Source organism: Mus pahari, chromosome 1 (genome assembly GCF_900095145.1).
Source record: "Mus pahari chromosome 1, PAHARI_EIJ_v1.1, whole genome shotgun sequence".
NCBI classification, from domain to species: domain Eukaryota; kingdom Metazoa; phylum Chordata; class Mammalia; order Rodentia; family Muridae; genus Mus; species Mus pahari.
This window is the reverse complement of record NC_034590.1, coordinates 158,304,640-158,322,628: the sequence shown is the minus strand read 5'-3', so window position 1 is coordinate 158,322,628 and position 17,989 is coordinate 158,304,640. Positions and strand designations below refer to the sequence as shown.

The 17,989-nt window shown below is 44.7% G+C and overlaps 1 protein-coding gene across 3 annotated transcripts in view; it reads left to right on the top strand.

The window, feature by feature from the left end:
- Nucleotides 1-629: 629 nt before the first annotated feature.
- Nucleotides 630-17,989, top strand: part of Nt5c2 (5'-nucleotidase, cytosolic II) — an 89,290-nt gene continuing 71,930 nt past the window's right edge. Inside the window, exon 1 of one of the 3 annotated variants that reach the window (XM_029531059.1) lies at nucleotides 630-790. In XM_029531059.1, the coding sequence (XP_029386919.1) occupies nucleotides 735-790 (56 nt within the window). In that variant the 5' untranslated portion in view covers nucleotides 630-734. Of the gene's footprint in view, nucleotides 791-7,681; nucleotides 7,734-8,251; nucleotides 8,417-17,989 lie in introns of those variants that run through there. The other 2 variants (XM_021194076.2, XM_029531108.1) reach the window with 2 other exon arrangements.

Genomic DNA, 17,989 nt, shown 5'->3' with positions numbered 1-17,989 from the left:
GGTTTCCGGTTATGTGTGATCAACTTTCCTAACACATATGGTCACGAGTGTCCCTTGTACTTCCTGGGTTATGTAATTTCCATGTAAACTGTACAGAGTTAAAAGCAAAGAGAAGGCTCTGGCGGGTGGGCTGAGAGAGAGGCTGGCGGCTGTGGTGAAGCTTGTTAAAGGAAAGCTTCAATGAGCAAGCCCTCCCCACCCCCTCTCATTACACCTTTCACTTCCCACAAATGTCTGTGTCCAGAAAACAAATTTGTTAAATCTTTTATTTGCATTTCTTGACCCCAAAAATAATTATATTTGTGTAGCTTCCTGGTAGTCAGCCAGAAGGTTGTTTACTGTTGCTGAAGTGGAACGTCACGTTGGGAATGAAATCATTGAGGGAACGCTTTCACTGACTAATAATAGAAAGTCTAAAATTACCCATATTTGTCATCAGATTGGCTTCCTAATACGCGGGTAAGTGCTGCAGACCTTGCTTCCATGTGGGTACTGATTAACTGGCCAAGTACAGTCCCAGGCCCACTGAAGCGCTTTGCAGGACCTTACTGTTTTGGCTTTGCTACTAACCAGGGCTCTTGATTGGTTTGTTTCCTCCACCAATTAAAGAATTAAAAGACAGGGCTGGAGGGCGGTCTCTGCAGTTAAGAACATTTGCTGTTCTTCCAAAGGATGCTACTTCTCTAAAGGACCCAGGTTTGGTTCTCACCACCTACACAGCAGCTCATAACAGTATGCAGCTCTGGTTCCGGGCCATCCGCTGCTGTCTTCTGGCCTCGAAGAGTACCAGGTAGTGTTTTTGGTGGCCTGGGATGGGTTTCCTTTCCCCAGTTTTGGGTTGGTCAGCTTAAGCAAACAAACAAACAAACAAACAAACAAACAAACAGAGATTTAAAAGGCCCACAGCTTCGGATAAATACGTGTTTATGATGGGATAAGGCAGAACCCCTTCCCTAATGTGACAAAGGGAGGAGAGCTGGTATGTTCACAGCTTTGAGTAAACATGTTCAGGAGTAGCCTTGTTCATCCCCGCCCAGCCTGGACTGCGCAGTGGGAAGCGGGGCCCTGCTGGAGGGGGAAAATGCCCTCTACTCTAGGTCTTTGTCTCAGGTCACAGTGGTGAGGAAGAAGCGGGAAGTTTGCCATCTTCAGTCAGCTTGTGGCCTCTTTCCCTATCTTTCTGTCTGTCAGGGATCTGTGTAGCTCCCAGTCCTCAGGAGTTTCTGTCACTGGGATGAAACACTGATCAGAAGCATCCAGAGAGGATTGAGTTTGTCTCAGCCTACAGGGCCACAGTCCATCACAGAGAGAAGGCATGGCAGGAACTGTAAACGCTCGTGGCTTCTTTCCTCCTGCGCTAGCTAGCTCTGAAATAATGACACAGTGTATTTATGAAAAAGCTTCTTGCACTATGGCTGGCTGGGGTTCTCATCTCTTCTAACTGGACCATGCTGGCCTGGCGACCATGCTATGCCGGCCTGGCGACCATGTCGGCCTGGCCTACTTCCCAGCCCCTCCCCAGCCCTCAGTGTTACCTGCCATCTTAGTCTTGCTCTGTCTCCTCCTGCTCCAGCCACCCTCTCCTGGCCACTCTCTCTTGACAGTCTCCTCTTTGTGACTCCTCCTACTGAATTCTCTACCAGCCACTCTGGTCCCCATCAGAGGGCCCCTACCCTGGGATCAGAAGTCCTGCTTTATTCTCTCCTGCCCAGCTATTGGCTGATCCGGTTTTTATTAACCAATCAGAGGTGATTAAAAAAAAAAACAATTTTTACACAACACTGAGACAGGAGATGTTTGACAATGCCAATATCTGAACTGCAACCAGATCTCTAGGGATAGCAATCACATCTGAATATGGAGTGCCCCAAACCATCCCCCAACAAGAAACTCAAGCAGGAACTTAAAGCAGAAGCCATAGACTGCTTGCCGGCTTCCTCCTAGGGTCAAGCTTAGCCAACTTTCTTATACTGTCCAGGACTACCTTCCTGGGGGACGGTGCCATCCACCACAGGCTGGGACCTCCCACATCATTGACAATCAAGACAGCCCCCCCCCCCCAGGTCTTTCTGAAACAGGCAGTCGCTCAATTGCTGGCTACTCTTTTTTGTTTGTTTGTTTGTTTGTTTTTGTTTTTGAGACAAGGTCTATCTACATAACTCTGTCCTGGAGCTCTCTGTGTAGACCAGGCTTGCCTCAACTCACAGAGGTCCACCTGCCTCTGCCTCCTATGCCCTTCTTATATGGCACTATGCTATACCAAGTTGACAATTAACACTGACATTAAATGAGCACTAAGGGAGGAAGGGTGGTGATATGTCAGTTCTTACTAAAAACAAATTGTACTGTTCTCTCCGAGCAAGGGCTAATGACATCACAGGATAGAGGCAGAAATATAAGAATGGACTGGAGAGAGGCTCAGCAGGGAAGAGCACTCACTGCTCTTCCAGAGGACCTGAGTCCAGTTTCAGCACCCAGGTCAGGCAGCTCACACTGTTTACAACTTCAGCTTCAGAATACAGCAGAATGTTCAACACTGACCTAGTTAGTGTAGTTCAGTGCATTTGCCTAGCATGCACAATACCCCAGGTTCAACACCTAGACACACACACACACACACACACACACACACACACACACAATGTTGGGCTTGCACTGCTGTCCCCAGCTGAGACTTTATATGATAGTAGGCTATGCTGTGTTGATAATTAAAACTAACTCAGGACAATTAAGGCTAACCCAGGACATATATATAAAAGGGTATTTAGGGAAGATGGCTAGAAAGGGTGTTCATAGGGGCTGGAGAGATGCCCAGCAGTTAAGAGCACTGACTATTCTTCCAGGGGTCCTGAGTTCAGTTCTCAGCACCCACATGGTGGCTCACAACCACCTGTAATAGGATCTGATGCCCGCTTCTGGTGTGTCTGAAGACAACTACAGTGTTTTCATAGAAATGAAATAAATCTTTAAAAAAAAAAAAAGATTTTGCTAACAGTTGTAGATCATCTCTCATGGTGTAAATCTCCAGTAGATGTTTCCAATGGGTTTTTACCTGACTCTAGTGAATTACTTTTTGTAACTCTGAGGTGATTGGCTGGCAGGTAACATTTAAACTGTGGGTCTGACTCTTACAGTTCCTGTTTTAGCTTGTGTACTCTTCTCCATTGTACTGAAGGCTGGGTGTGTCAATGTCATCAATGGGGCAGAGCTTTGGCTCCTTCTGGGACCCCCCCTCCACTTTTGTTGTATTATAGTACAGATAATTGAATCTAGGGCCTTGCACATACTCGATTTTCTAGTTGTTTGAACTCCTGGTCTCGCTCCTGGGTGCTGGGATCACAGGGTTGTGCCACCAAGCATACTCCTTAACATTTAAGAGTTACTTATGTACATGCACATGGAGGTCTGAGGACAACTGTGTGGAGCTGATTCTCCTCTTCCACCAGTTGAGTCCCAGGAGTTGAACTCAGGTTGTCAGGCTTGGCAGCAAGCTGGCCCTGCCCAGTCTTATATGGTGCCAGGATTTGTGCACGCTGGCCAAACACTCTACCCTTCAGCCCTGTTTACTTATTTAAAGTTCATTTTCCAGATTGTCAGCAAATTCCATGAAGGCAGACTCTCACATCTGTGTTGGGCAGTGTTAGATACCAGGTCAGTACATAATACACATTTGGGAAGGAAGTGTCTGTCAAGAAGCAGAAAAATTGCCAACTAAGCTGTGAATCTGCTCACAGTCTGGAAGAATCAAGGCTTATAGAACTTTGTATTTTAAAAGTATAGATTAGATGTAATGATGATTTGAATGATTGGGAGGTGTGGCCTTGTCAGAGTATGTGCGGCCTTGGTGGAGGAAGTGTGTCACAGGGAGTGGGCTTTGGTGTTTCAAATGCTCAAACCAGGCCCAATGTCACTTTTTCTTCCTGTTTGCTGCCTGTGGTCTACATGTAGAATTCTTGGCTCTTTCTCCAGCAACCATGTTTGCCTGCCATGTTTGCCACCATGCTCCATGCCATGGTGATTATGGGACAAACCTCTGAACTGTAAGCCAGCTCCAATGAAATGTCCTTTATAAGAGTTGCCATGGTCACGGTGTCTCTTCACAGTAGCACAAACCCCAGCTAAGACAGAGGTAGAGATAGGACAGCCACGTGAGCATTTCAGCAGGGAGTTAGGTGCTAGGCCATCTAAGGTCACAGTGGAGTGACTTTTTAGACCAAACAGTGCCTAAATTCTTCAACCAATATCAGATTAGAGATACTAAATATGCCCCTCGTGATTCCTTGGCTTCATTAGTCCTCTGATAGAATCAGCTTCACGTGCAGGAGTTCAAGATTGACCACATAGGAATTTAAGGCCAGTCTGAGTTACATGATATTTTCTCTCAAAAGACATGTATATGTGTCTCTATGTGTATGTGCATATATATGGTCTGACATATATGTGTGTATATATACTGTACATATATATGATTTATGTTAGTACATGTAGATCAGGATCATTTTGTGTGTGGATATCTTGCCTGCCTATGTCTGTGCACTGCATGCATGCTTGGTGTCATAGGAAAAGAAGACACTGGATCTCCTGGAACTAGAGATGGTTGTGACCAGCCATGTTGGTGCTGGGATTCAAACCTGGGTCCTCTGGAAGAGCATCCTGTGCTCTTGACTACTAAGCCATCTTTCCAGGCACTACATTTTATATACTTTTTAATATAAAATATACTTTACTTGGGAGGTGTTGGCAAATGCTTTTAAGCACTTAGGAGGCAGAGACAGGTAACCTATGAATTTGAGGTCAGCCTGGTCTACAGAGCATGTTCTAGGATACTTAGAGTTACACAGAGAAACCCTGTCTCAAAAACTTATGTAGTACTGTATTTAAGTGGTCATACATCCAACTTATGTGTATTTAAGTGTATGGGTATGTAAACCTCTGTGTGCATATAAACGTGTAGGTATGCAGACCTGTTTGTGTACACCTGTCTGTACACATGTGTGTTTATATAAGTGTGTGAGTGTTGCAAATCTGTGTGTGTGTGTGTCTGTATGTGTGTGTATAGGCTAGATGTGAATGTCAGCTGTTTTCTTCTGTTTTCTTCTACCTATTTAAAAAATTGTGTTTGTGTGTGTGTGTATGTGTGTGTTTGTGTATGCGTGTGCGTGTGCGTGTGCGTGTGCATGTGCGTGTGTGTGTGTGTGTGTGTGTGTGTGTTGGGTGCCCAGGGAGGTCAGAAGAGTGCCAGATTCCCTGGAACTGGAGTTACAGACAGCTGTGAGCTCACAGGTAGATGCTGAGAACTAGATCTCAGTCCACTAGAAGAGCAGCAAGTGCTCTTAACTGCCGAGCCATCTCTCCACCTTCTATCAATTAAAATAAAGTTTTTTTCTTAAGTGTGTATTCATGTTTTGCCTACATGCATGAAAGGGAGGGTCACATCCCCTGAAACTGGAGGTAAAGTCAGTCAACTGGAAGGTCAGTCGGTGCTCTTAACTGCTGAGCCATCTGTGTAGCCCCTTGTAGCAAACATTTTGAGATAGGGTCTCTCGCTGAACGGAGCTAACTGATTGGCTAGCCTGGCTGGTAGGAGCCCAGGGGTCCTGTTATCACCTCTTGGTCTTTGGATGATAGGCACACAGAGTCACGCTGGCTTCGTGTGGATGCTGGAGAGTGAAACTCAGACCCAAATGCCTTAGCAGCAAGCACATTCCTTCCTGGACCAGTGCCCCAACCTCTTAGATTTATAAAAGTAACACAATATAGGAAAATTTGTGAAGAAGTATAAAGAAAAGCCAGATGTAGTGGCTCATGCTTATAATTGTAGCTGAGACAGGAGGATTCCCATGAGTTTGAAGCTAACTTGTTCTACAGAGACTCAAATAAACAGAAAAAGGAATAATAATAATAATAATAAAAACCCAACTCTTGTCACTGAAAGCAAACCGTTGTTAACACACTGCATTGCTCCATACTTCTCTGTAGTCTGTGTGCACTTTCCTTTTTTCCTGTTGTGATCTGCTGTCATGTGTACACAGCCCGTACCAGTCTAGTCACAGAACTGGGCATTTATTTACTTATTTTGAGACGGGGTCTTACTTTGTAGGCCCGTCTGCCCCAGAACTTGTTCTGTAGATCAGGCTGGCCCTGAACTCAGAGATCCACCTGCCTCTGCCTCCTGAGAGGGATTCAAGGTAAGCGTTAACCACTTCAGGCCTACAAAACCAGGCTTTATAGAAACATACTTGGCTTACAGGTGTATTAAGCTAACTGCAAACTGGCTTACACACCATTCTCCCATGTTGAAAAGCCTAATAGGTGAAAGGTTCGGGGCTTATCCTCAGCTGACCTAGGCAGGGTCCAAGGCTCAGGAGGGCTAAGTAGAAGCTGTTAGCAGAGCCCTTGTGTTTTCAAAAACACCCTGTGGTTTAGGTTGACTGCAAGTGTAATGAGTCAGTAGTATGTCTGCCAAGAACTTTCTTCTCTTTTTCATTTTCTTCTCCTTCCTCCTCTTTCTTCCTTGTCCCCCCCCCCCATTGCTTCCTTTCCCTTTTTTCTTTCTTTCATTATGTTGCTCAGGTTAACTTCAAATTCTGTGCTCACGTAATCCTCTTGCCTTAGTCGTAGCATCTCCAGAAGCTAGGACTACTGGCAAGCCACCATACTTAGTGTGCACCGAGAACTTTACTGCACAAATGCAAGGCAGTTAAAGAGTGGAAGCCATAGTCCTGCTTGATCATGATGGTACTACAAAACTTGGCTTAGTCTTGGATTACCATCTAAAGGAAATCAAAGTCAAATAGGCCAAATGCCCGAGAGAAAGACAAAGATCCTCAGAATTAGGACAGAGGAAAAACAATGGGAGGGATCAAATATCCCCAACTCGTGAAGATCTTGGGCAAAGTCCGAGGTCGAAGAACCAGTAGATCAGTTGCTTTTCTGAGGCTCCCAGGACTAGAATTTGGTCTTTGGGATGAACTCCAGAGCTGCCCAGACTAAGGAATGCAATGTTCTTGACCTAGTGGGTGGTTTATCTTGTAGTGAAGTGCGGTAATGGGTGTCTGTTTATTCAACTACTATTTATTGTTTGCTAGGATCCAGAACTAAGCCTGGAGTCTGTATTGTTTCATTCTATCAATATTATCTAGGATGAATCAACTGTGTGTAGTCAGGTTCCTTGGTTGGTTCACTGGGTAAGTAGTGAAACTAGGATTTGAACTCATTCTGATAAACCCCAAAGCTGGTCCCAATGACTATCACGGAGTTGAGTTCAAGGTCTTCCAGGGAGAACGTCAGGTTCGTTTGTCTACAAGACTCAGCTGCTCGAGTAAGGGACACACTCTTTCCCCCTTGGGAAAGCTTCTCGCAGAGTAGGCGTGGTCACCTAAGGTAGGGGCGGGGCAGCCAGGAATGTGTTGAGGGGAGCAGGCAAAAAGCCAAGAGGTGGTTATCCCTAGGAAATGGATAGGTTGTTAACGTGCATCACTCTCGGAGCTTAGCAGCCCCGGGAGTTCTGTTGTGGGAAGTTTCCCGAGCCCTGTGAGGGGCCGAGACAGGGCCAACCGCCAGGGAGCATCGCCGCGGCCGGCTTCTGCGGCGGAGCCCGGGTAAGGAACAGAGCGCCGGTCCCTGGCCGGGCGCGAGCTGGGGGCGGTGCCGGGGCGGCGGGGGCGGGGAGGGCGCGCGCCGAGGCGGCTGCGGCAGTTGCGCGCTAGGATTGCTGCCGTGCGGTGGGGCCGGTGAGTGCGGCGGCCCCCGCGGCGGGCGGGAGGGGGCTTGGAGCGGGCGGGCGGCGAGCGAGCAGGCTGGGGAGGATGCGCGGCCGAGCGCGCGACCCAGCGGCCCCCGCCGTCCGCCCGGGCGTCCCTTTCCTCAGGGCCCCCGACCCCGGCCCAGATCTGCCCGCGCGCCCGCGGCCTCAGCGCTCCGGCGTGACGCACGCCCCCGGCTCGGGCGCCCCCGGCCCGCCGCAGCCCCTTCCCCGCTCGGCGGCGACGCCCCCGGCCCACGTCACGCTCGCGCCATTGTTTCCCAGCGTCCGCTAGCTGGGACCCCGCCTTTCTCGCGGAGTGGGCGGGCGGGCGCCGCTCTCGGTTCCCCTCGTCTCTCTGGGCTGGCACCCTGGCCTCAGTTCTCGTGAGGCGGGTGCGGGGCTCCCCTCATGGGCTGCGAGCCTGGCAGGGTTTGGACCTGCCCGCGGAATGGCCCACGAGCCAGTTTGGTGGTGCGCAGTACTTCCTGGAAAGCTCACATCAATTGCAAGTCTCCCCTAAAGACGTTTGGAGGCGGTTTGTCCCTCGCCTTTTTTTCTGGGGCCCCCGAAGCCCTGCAGGGCGAGATGCAGAAGTGGGGCCTGTTACAAGAACAGCGTTTTGAGCGGTTGGCTTTGCCTGGCCGCAGCCTTTAAAAGCTTTAGATGAAGGTTTGTGTCGGATTTGTTTCACAGCCTCGGTAGTCGAGGGCTGTGCTCGGTAGTCGAGGGCTGAAATGACTAGTCACTCAACACGGTTACGTGTTCTCCACCACTTCTTCGCGCGCGCCCATCCGCCCGCCCGCCCGCACATTGTTTCATAATGACCGTAGACCTATAATTTTTCTTAGGGATTGCAAATTCCTTTGGCCGTCATATGAAGGGGGGAGGATGTTAAAACAGTGCCATTTATCGTAGACATAGTACAGAAAGGCTTCAAATCTTTCACATAGTTACCTTAGCATTTTCCATCAATGGCTAAGAATTTATCTAAGAGAAGACATCAGGGCTTGGAGGTCCAGTTCAACAAACCAGCTAGTTAAAAATTGAAATAAGCCGGGCGTGGTGGTGTACGCCTTTAATCCCAGCACTCGGGAGGCAGAGGCAAAAGGAGGCAGAAAATTTCTGAGTTTGAGGCCAGCCTGGTCTATAAAGTGAGTTCCAGGATAGCCAGGGCTATACAGAGAAACCCTGTCTCGACCCCTCCCCCCCAAATAAAAATAAATAAATAAATAAATAAAATCTTTGCGGATGCTCGCAGTGGTAAGGTGGTTATGCTGGGCTGTTGATACACGGATCGATGCTTCCAGGCTTACTTCCGAAGAGCATTTCCATTACAATATGAACCTGTTTGTAGGTCTTGAACAGGCTCTGTACCCTAGTGGCCTCGAACTTGGGATCTTTCTCTTCCAGGTCCCTAACAGATATTAATAGGCTTGTTCCTCCATGCCTGAGCTTGAAAAACTGGTTTAAGCTTCACTCTTACCAAAAAGATTAACAAAAAGCCAAATTCAGTACTATTGGTTGTTGCATTATTCTCAACCAGCTAATCTGTAAAATAAGATGTCCTTCCCTTTCCGTTGTATGAAAATGTACAGTCATCAGAAGCTTATGGTTAATATGAGTACTCAGAGTGCCTGGTGGTCTTACTAGATGCCATACGTCTTCCTGAAGAGAACCAGGTTATGGGGGACTGTTTAAGAGGAGAGTGTTCATTTATGTGACAAGTCTCAGCTGTATGAGGAAATTGGTGCCCCAAACATGGTATTTAGAAAAAGTTGATGTTTATGTTACTGCATTTCACTATGCATCCCAGGTTATCCTAAAAATTGTTGTTTTCTGAGTACTGTGCACACACTTCTTGGCCTATGTCTATAAACTGTAGGTTCTCAGCTTGGTGTGGTGGTTCACTGGAGGCGCAGGGTCAGGTGACAAGCCTGGTCTAGGTAGCAAGTTCAGGACAGCCAGAACTACTAGAGACTCTGTCTCAAAACAAAACAAAATAACAAAACAAAAACAAAAGATAGTTTTAAAAAAGTGTACAGGATCTCTCTACTGGGGACTGAACTAGGGACTAAACTTAGGGTAGGCAAATCAGTCTACTGTTGCACTCCACTCAGGCCTTTTTTATTTTGAGGTAGAGCCTTTTTAAGCTGCTCATTTTGGGTTCCTCTTCCAGGGGCCCAGCACCCACCCGTGCACCTTGAATTGGCTGTGTAGCTTAGAGGGGGCTCCAATTTGGGATCCTTCTACCTCAGCTCTCCAAAGAGCTGGGATTATAGGCATGTGCCACCATGCTTGCCTGGGCTTGAAAAAAAAGGGGGATGGGGGGTCTTTTACTGCTTTCCAGAAAGCAAAACAAAAACCAACCTGCTTACATCTTACCAAGATATTTATGTTTTACTTTTTTGTTTTCTAGCTTTTTTGAGATAAGGTCTCAGACATTTTGTGCCCTGGGCTGTCCTCAGGGCTGCATAAGCTTCTCAAGTGCTTGGATTGCAGTGAGCCGCCATGGGTGACTTCAAATGTAGGGTTTACTTAGTGATGGTTGCTGTGTACTACTGCTACTGGACTTGATCTTATTCTCATTTTTGGATGCTTTATAACAGGCCTTTATGCAGTGTAGCAGGCATTTCAGGCACACATGCTTTCAGGAAGTGTTGATGTGATGTTTTTAGCTTTTGTGACAACATCTACTAACATGAGATTCTGACTATCACAAGGCATATGCTAAGTGACAAGTGAGTAGTGAAAGCTGTACTTCCAGCCAGGAGACGCTTACGGACAGTTTAAGGGCAGTAGTACCAGACGAAGCCAGTAACAGATGTTCTGGTAAGCTCTTTACAAGATAATGTTACTTGGATTCTTTGGAGCTAGAGCAAAATGAATAAAAAGAACCCCTCCCCCTCCAACCTTTAAAAATAAAATGTGGGAGGGGAGGTGATTTTTGGTTTTTTTTTAGGTTCAAACCTGAGGATGTTAATTTCATTAAATGAAGTTGGTAACAAATTATCATGGAGTACTAAAATTTTTTCATTTGACCATTACATATTTTTTATGTTATATTTATTCATATTTTATGTGTTGAGTGTTTTGCCTGCATGTATGTACACCATTTGTGTGCCTGGTGTCTATCAGGATCAAAAGAAGGCATTGTATTTCCTGGAACTGGAGCTACAAATGGTTGTGAACTACCATGTGAGAGCTAGGAATTGAACTCAGGTCTCCTGAAGAGCAACAAATGTGCTTAATCTCTAAGCTGTCTCTTCAGCCCTACCAAGTTTTAAATGATTTATTTTTTTTTAAGGGAGGGAGGGAGAAGGGGGCTTGAGATGGGGAGTCTCACTAAATCTTAAACTGGCTCGGAACTCAGTAGTTCAGGCTGGTCTCCAGCTTGCAGTTCTCTTGCTTCAGCCTCTTAGGGCTGGGATTATAGGTGAGGGCCAACATGCCTTGTTTTATATAACTTTATTGATTGAAATTTGATTGCATTCTGTAGAGATTGGTTGCAGAAGTTTGTGGAAAATAACTAGCTATAAAACAACAAAAATCCAGTAGCAGTAACAGAAACCCCCTAGTATCAGGAAAGCAAAAATCCTCCCCCTTTTAATGCTGAATACAGAATCAGAAAGATGAAGTTGATGTGGAGACGGTTGAACTGTTTATTCTACCATTTGTGTGTCTCTGTTGGCTGGGAGCCATTATGAGAAATGCCAAATGAAAGAGCCCTGTGTGACAGGATCAACTTGGAAAACCTGGCACCTGAAACTTAATAGCTTTTTAAAAAAAGTGATACCAGCTGTGGTGAAAGCAGGAAGATCAGGGACTTAAGGTTGCTGGTTACAAATGGGATTCTAGGCCAGCCTCAGAGTCATGACACCCTGTCTCAAACACACAGACATTTTAAATGTTAGCATGCTTTCATTCAAATGACTAGTGGAATGTACTTTTTAAAAAGTGTGTAATAATTTATTTAATCTGTTTCTTTCTTGTTGAAACTTTTATATGTTAGTACTGAAAAACCTTTTCCTCTACCCCCCTCAACTCCTCCAATGCACACACCTCATCCTCAAATACATAGTCTCTTATTACTGTAACATGTACATACAAATCTATAAATAGAACCTGGCAAGATCATTTACTGTTATTCATATCTGTATGTGTTTACAGCTGACGACTTGGAATTGAATAACCTGTCAGGGGCTCATCTCTAGAGAAGACTGATTCTGACTTTCTTGCCAACCATTAATTTCCTATAGCACTTCATATCGGTGGGGCCTTAGGACTTCTCCCCAACTGATTTTGGCATGTGAGTTGGTAGTGGTGTTTTTCAGGTCTTGTTTAGGCAGTTGTTGTTGAGTGTTCATGGTGTAGCTTTCCTGCCACACAAAGGACACTGTCTCACAGCAGACATCATGGTCCTTTGGCTCTTAGAATTCCCTCCTTTTCCAAAATGTTCTTGAGCCTTGGGTGTAGAGATTGTGTTGTAGACCTATCAGTTGGGTCTGGGCACTCACAGTCTGTTGTTCTCTGCATTTTGAACAGTTTTTGTGGCTTTCTACAGTGATCTCTGCTTGAAAAAAAAAAAGTGAGAGCTGCACTTCCTTGTAGGAGTAAGGAGGGGTGCTGAGCATGTGGCTAGAACTTCCACTGTCTATAAGTGGCAGCATAGTAGGTTCTCTGGGTTCCGTGGCTTCACCAGCCACAGCTCGAATTCCACAGCTAGGATTATAGTGCCTAGCATGGATTCCCTCCTGTTGAGTGCACAGGAGTCCAATTAGTAAGTGTCACTGTTGCATCTTTAGTGATAGCTTGACATCTGGTCATGTTTGTGCATCACAGGCGTTACACTGATTGCTCTTCTCTTGACAGCTTGCATTACTCCTTCAGGTACTGTGAGAGCTAGTCCTTGGGGAGGAGACTTCCAGGTCATTTCCATCCAAGTTCCTCCAAGTCCTGTATGTGAAGTATATGCTATCTTCAATAATAGGTTCTTACCTTCGATTTTTGGGGGGCAATCAAGGGCAATTCCTTCCATTATTTGTGATCAACAACTTCAAAGGAAGTTGCTTATACCTGGAGTAGGGTTTTTGTTTGATAGTTTGGCTTTTAGGGGTAAATAACTGTTTTTTAAAGTTCCTTGTTTTAGTTTCATGGAACATCTAGCATATAGTTGTTTTGTGGTACTAGGGGCCTTGTGCCTGCTAGGCAAGTGCTCTACAGCAACACATCCCCAGTCTTTTTTCCCCACTTCAAAACTTTTTATTTTGATAAGGGTTTTCATAAGTTGTCTAGGCTGACCTAGACATTGCTATGTAGCCCAGGCCAACCTTGAACTTAATCTACAGCCTTCAGTCTCCAGAATAGCCCTGACAACAGTCTTTTGCTACTAGACCCAATTTAAAGTTTCTTTGGGCCAGAGAGATGGCTCAGTGAGTAATGGCAGTATCCTTGCAAGCCTGACAACCTGAGTTTGATCCCTGTGCCCCACATGGTGGAAGGAGAGAATTAACTCCCACAAGTCCTCTGATGTCCATATGCATCCTGTGGCACAAGGGTGTCCCGACCCAAGATAGATACATATAATAAACATTCCCCCCACCCACCTTCCTTTTTACCTTATTCAGTTTTTCTTCAGACACCAGAAGAGGATGTTGCATCCCATTACAGATGGCTGTGAGCCACCATGGTTGCTGGGAATTGAACTCAGGACCGCTGGAAGAGCCGTGCTTTTAACTACCGAGTCATCTCTCCAGCCCTATTTTGCATTTTAAAAGTACATTTAATTTACTGTGTGTAAACAGGACAGAGGACAACTTGTGGGTATTGGTTCTCCCCTCTCCCATGTGGGACCCAGAGGTTGAATTCCGGTCAGAAGGCTTGGTGGTGAGCACTGCTATCTGCAGAGTAATCTGGATGGTCTGGTTTGTTTTGCTTTGAGACAGGGTTTTCCACAGTAGCCCTGGCTACCCTGGAGCTCACTATGTAAGGTAGCCTACCTCACACTGATCCTTATGGCTGCCTGTAGTTGACTGGACTAGGCTGGCCTCCAATTCCCGGAGATCCTTTGTCTTTACCTTCCAAGGGCTGGGGTTCTAGGAAGTGCCACCATGCCACTCCCACCTTTTAAAAACAGTTCTCTTCTTGATTCTCTACCTGGCAACTTACTCCATTTTCTGTCATTGATTTTTGTTTTGTTGTTTGTTTTGTTTTTGAGACAGGCTCTTATAGAACCCAGGTTAGCCTAGACAATCCTTCCTCTATCTCCCAAGTATGGGTATTTGCACCCAGCTGTGCAACTGACTTCTAAGGCTTCTTTCAGTTACGGTATTGCGAATAGCTTGTGTGGTTTTCATTATTTTTTTCTTATGAATCAATTTTACATGTTTATCCCACCTTTTTTTTTTTTTTTTTTTCTGAGACAGGGTTTCTCTGTGTAGCTCTGGCTGTCCTGGAACTCACTCTGTAGACCAGGCTGGCCTCGAACTCAGAAATCTGTCTGCCTCTGCCTCCCAAGAGCTGGGATTAAAGGCTTATCCCACTTTTCATTTGAACATTTTAATTCTGTAGAAAATTACATGGTGGTGTAATGAGCTCTTTTATAACTTTCACCTGGATTTACCAGTAAACAGCATTGGCCATTTTACTTTATATTTTTTGCATATAATTTAAATGTTTTTAAAAATCTATTTATTTTGAGAGTATATGTGAGGGTGCATGGGTGCTACTGTTGTGTGCGTAGCGATCTCTCCTCCAACCATAAGGGATTGGGATAAATTCAGGTTGTCATGCTTGGCAGCAAATCCCCTGCCTTTACTTCCGAGCCATCTGCTTGGCTCTACATACATTGTTTTAAATTTAGAACCACTTAAAAATAAGTTGTAAAGACAACTTACTCTTGAAAATTTTGATTTGAATATCATAAGGAGACTGCCCTACAAATACGATACTGCTATCACTTTAAAAATTAGTGTAACGTTGAACTGGAGCGGTGGTTCAGTTGTTAGTTGTACTAGTTGTTCTTCTAGGGGACCCAGGTTCCGTTCTCAGCACCTCTGTGGTAGCATCCAACTATCCCTGTAGTTGGAATGGATCCAATAACCTCTTCTCATCTCTTCAGGTACCAGTTATGAACATGATACAGACATATATGCAGACAAAACATCCATACACATAAATAAAAATTTTAAAGATGAGTGTAACATTATTACCTAATGTCCAGCTAATGCTAAAAATTTCTTGGTGTTGGAAGTATATGCACCTCTACCATTGAGCCCCTCCCCCCGCCTTATTTACTTTTGAGGTACAACTCTCACTTTTTGCTTGTTTTCTTGATGTTGATAAATTTTGAGTATAGCTTCTTTTTTGTTGAGTATCTTTCAGTTTCGATTTGCTCAGTAATTTTTTTTTTTATGTTTAGATTTAGGTTAAGTGTATGTATTTGGAATACATGAAATGTTAATACAGTTATGGACTGTGTTTTTTTGGTTTTGTTCTTTTCTGAGTCAAGGTTTCTCTGTGTAGCCTTGGCTGTCCTAGAACTTGCACTGTAGGCCACATGGCCTGGAACTCACAGAGACCTGACTGCTTCTGCCTCCCAACTGCTGGGATTAAAGGTGTGCACCACTGGGGCTGGTGAGATGGCTCAGTGGGTAAGAGCGCCCGACTGCTCTTCCGAAGGTCCTGAGTTCAAATCCCAGCAACCACATGGTGGCTCACAACCATCTTTGACGAGATCTGACTCCTTCTTCTGGTGTGTCTGAAGACAGCTACAGTGTACTTACATATAATAAATAAATAAATCTTTAAAAAAAAAAAAAAAAAAAGGTGTGCACTACCACCACCCAGCTATGGTCTGTCTTTTCTCTTTATTTTTGTATTTTTGGAAGAGTTTTATAAATTGTGCTTTCTTATTTGAATTTATAGGCAATGTTTTCTTCTACTTTGTCTTTTTTTGTTTTTTTGTTTTTGGTTTTTCGAGACAGGGTTTCTCTGTATAGCCCTGGCTGTCCTGGAACTCACTTTGTAGACCAGGCTGGCCTCGAACTCAGAAATCCGCCTGCCTCTGCCTCCCGAGTGCTGGGATTCTACTTTGCCTTTAACATGGTGCTCAAGTAGCATTTGTTTTGTACATTTTCTTCCCACCTTTGCATTTGACATAAAACCAGTCTGCAAGCTAATAAAAGACAAGACAGGTCTCATTATAATGAGACAGGCGGAATGTGGAATGTGAAAGTTTTGATTTATTTTTTATTTATCTTATTATATTAAGACAGGGTCTTATGCAAGGTAGGCTATTCTCAAACTCTGCATAGCTGAGGATGACCTGAAACTTTTTGGCTACACCTCTGTGCGGGAATCACAGGCTGCACTAGCATACCTGGCATGGCGGACTGGACGTGCAGTTTATATGCATGCTAGGCAAGCCTTCCATTAACTTTATATCCTCAGTCCCAAATTTATTATTATTTTTTTATAGTGTTAGAGACTGAACCTCATGTGTTGTGTATGGGAGGCCAGTGTGTGTTCTAACACTGAGTTATACACAATTTACTTACTTGTTATGACAAAGTTTCATGCAAGTTCCCAGCTGGGAACTCCTTTGTAGCTGAAGATGACCTTGAATTACTGCACCTGCTCCCACCCTGGGTGTTGGGATTATGGTTAAGTATCACTACCGCCAGTTTATGTGGTGCTGGGTTCTAGACCAGGCCTCTTACTGGTTAGACGGGCATTCTAACTGGTGTGTACCCCCGTCTTACTTGATTTTTGTTTTGTGTTTGTTAAATTTATATTTATTTTTGTGCATTATGAGCTTGTGAAGGTCAGAAGACAATTTGGGGTATCATTTTCAGAAATGCCCTCCCCGTCCTTTGAAACAGGGCCTTTTGTTGGCCTCCATCCAGTGGGCTCCAGGATTTAACCTCGAGTCTCCTGCTCTGGAAGAAAGGTACCATGGCTTGGAGGCAGGCACTTTACTGACTGAGCTCTCTTATCTACCGCTTCTGGTTTACTTCTCAGGTAGATTTTATAAGTGGATTCTTGAAATAGTTCTGTCGATGGGTAGAAGATTAAATTTAATAAATTTGACATGGACATTTTTATGATATGGTGAGAATCTTTGGTATGTAATGGGAATTGTGAAATTTTGGGCCTAAAAGTAGAAATTAGTTATACATTTTTCTAAGCATTAAGTGCTTTGTGCAGCAGCCTTAAGTATTAGCACATTTGCATGGCAGCCACTGGTTTTAGCACCTTACACATCTCCCTTTTTGAAGATGGAGTCTCATGTTTCTAGACTGGCCTCAAACTTGCTCTGAAGCTGTGGTTGACCTTGACTTCCCTCCTTCCTACCTTTACCTCTAATGTGCTGGATTACAGGCCAATATGCCCTGCTAAGTTTGTGTTTCCAGTTAGAATTTCAGAGTACAGATAGGACAAGGCTGATGCTTGAATCAGGAAAACAGATTGTGAAGGCAACAGGAACTGCATTTCTCACTTGACAGAATCTTCTCAGCTTAGTCATCTTCCACCAGAGAACAAGGGACCTTTGTTCTAAAGCCTGATGTTGAGAGGTTAGCAAAATATTACTACATTTATCAAGCCAAGATTAGAACACATTTGTGAACCAAGGGTAAGATTTTTACAGATTGACTTAAAGCATTAAAGGGAACTTGGGCTGTATTTTTGGGTCTTCAGGCTTGTATACAAATTAGCTTTTGAATAAAAAAAGCTTGAAATACAGAGAGTGAGTACTTTGTTTATTTCACATATTTACATGTGGAGTGTGTGTGTGTGTGTGTGTGTGTGTGTGTGTGAGAGAGAGAGAGAGAGAGAGAGAGTGTGTGTGTGTGTTAGTTGGCAGGTCTGTTGGAAACAGGGTGTTCCATATTAGCTCAGGCTATTCTAATTCACTATGTAGACTAAGGCTAGTCTTGAACTTTTGGCAGTCTTCCTGCCTCAGCCTCCCAAATGCTGATATTATAAGTATGAACTACAATGCCTGTATATGGGAAGAGTACATGTATATCTGTCTGTGTATTGTTTGTTGTGCATGATGATTGGGATAGGGCTGAAAATAGAGTTTCAGTGTCATGGGGCTTATAGTTGAAAGAGAAAAAGAGACAGACAGACACTGAGATACTGATCAAATGCATACTTCACATTTGGAAATGTTATATGCAAAAATATGTATACTGTTCCTAGCCTTAACCCTTTGAAATTTGTTAGCCATCTCTTTAGTAT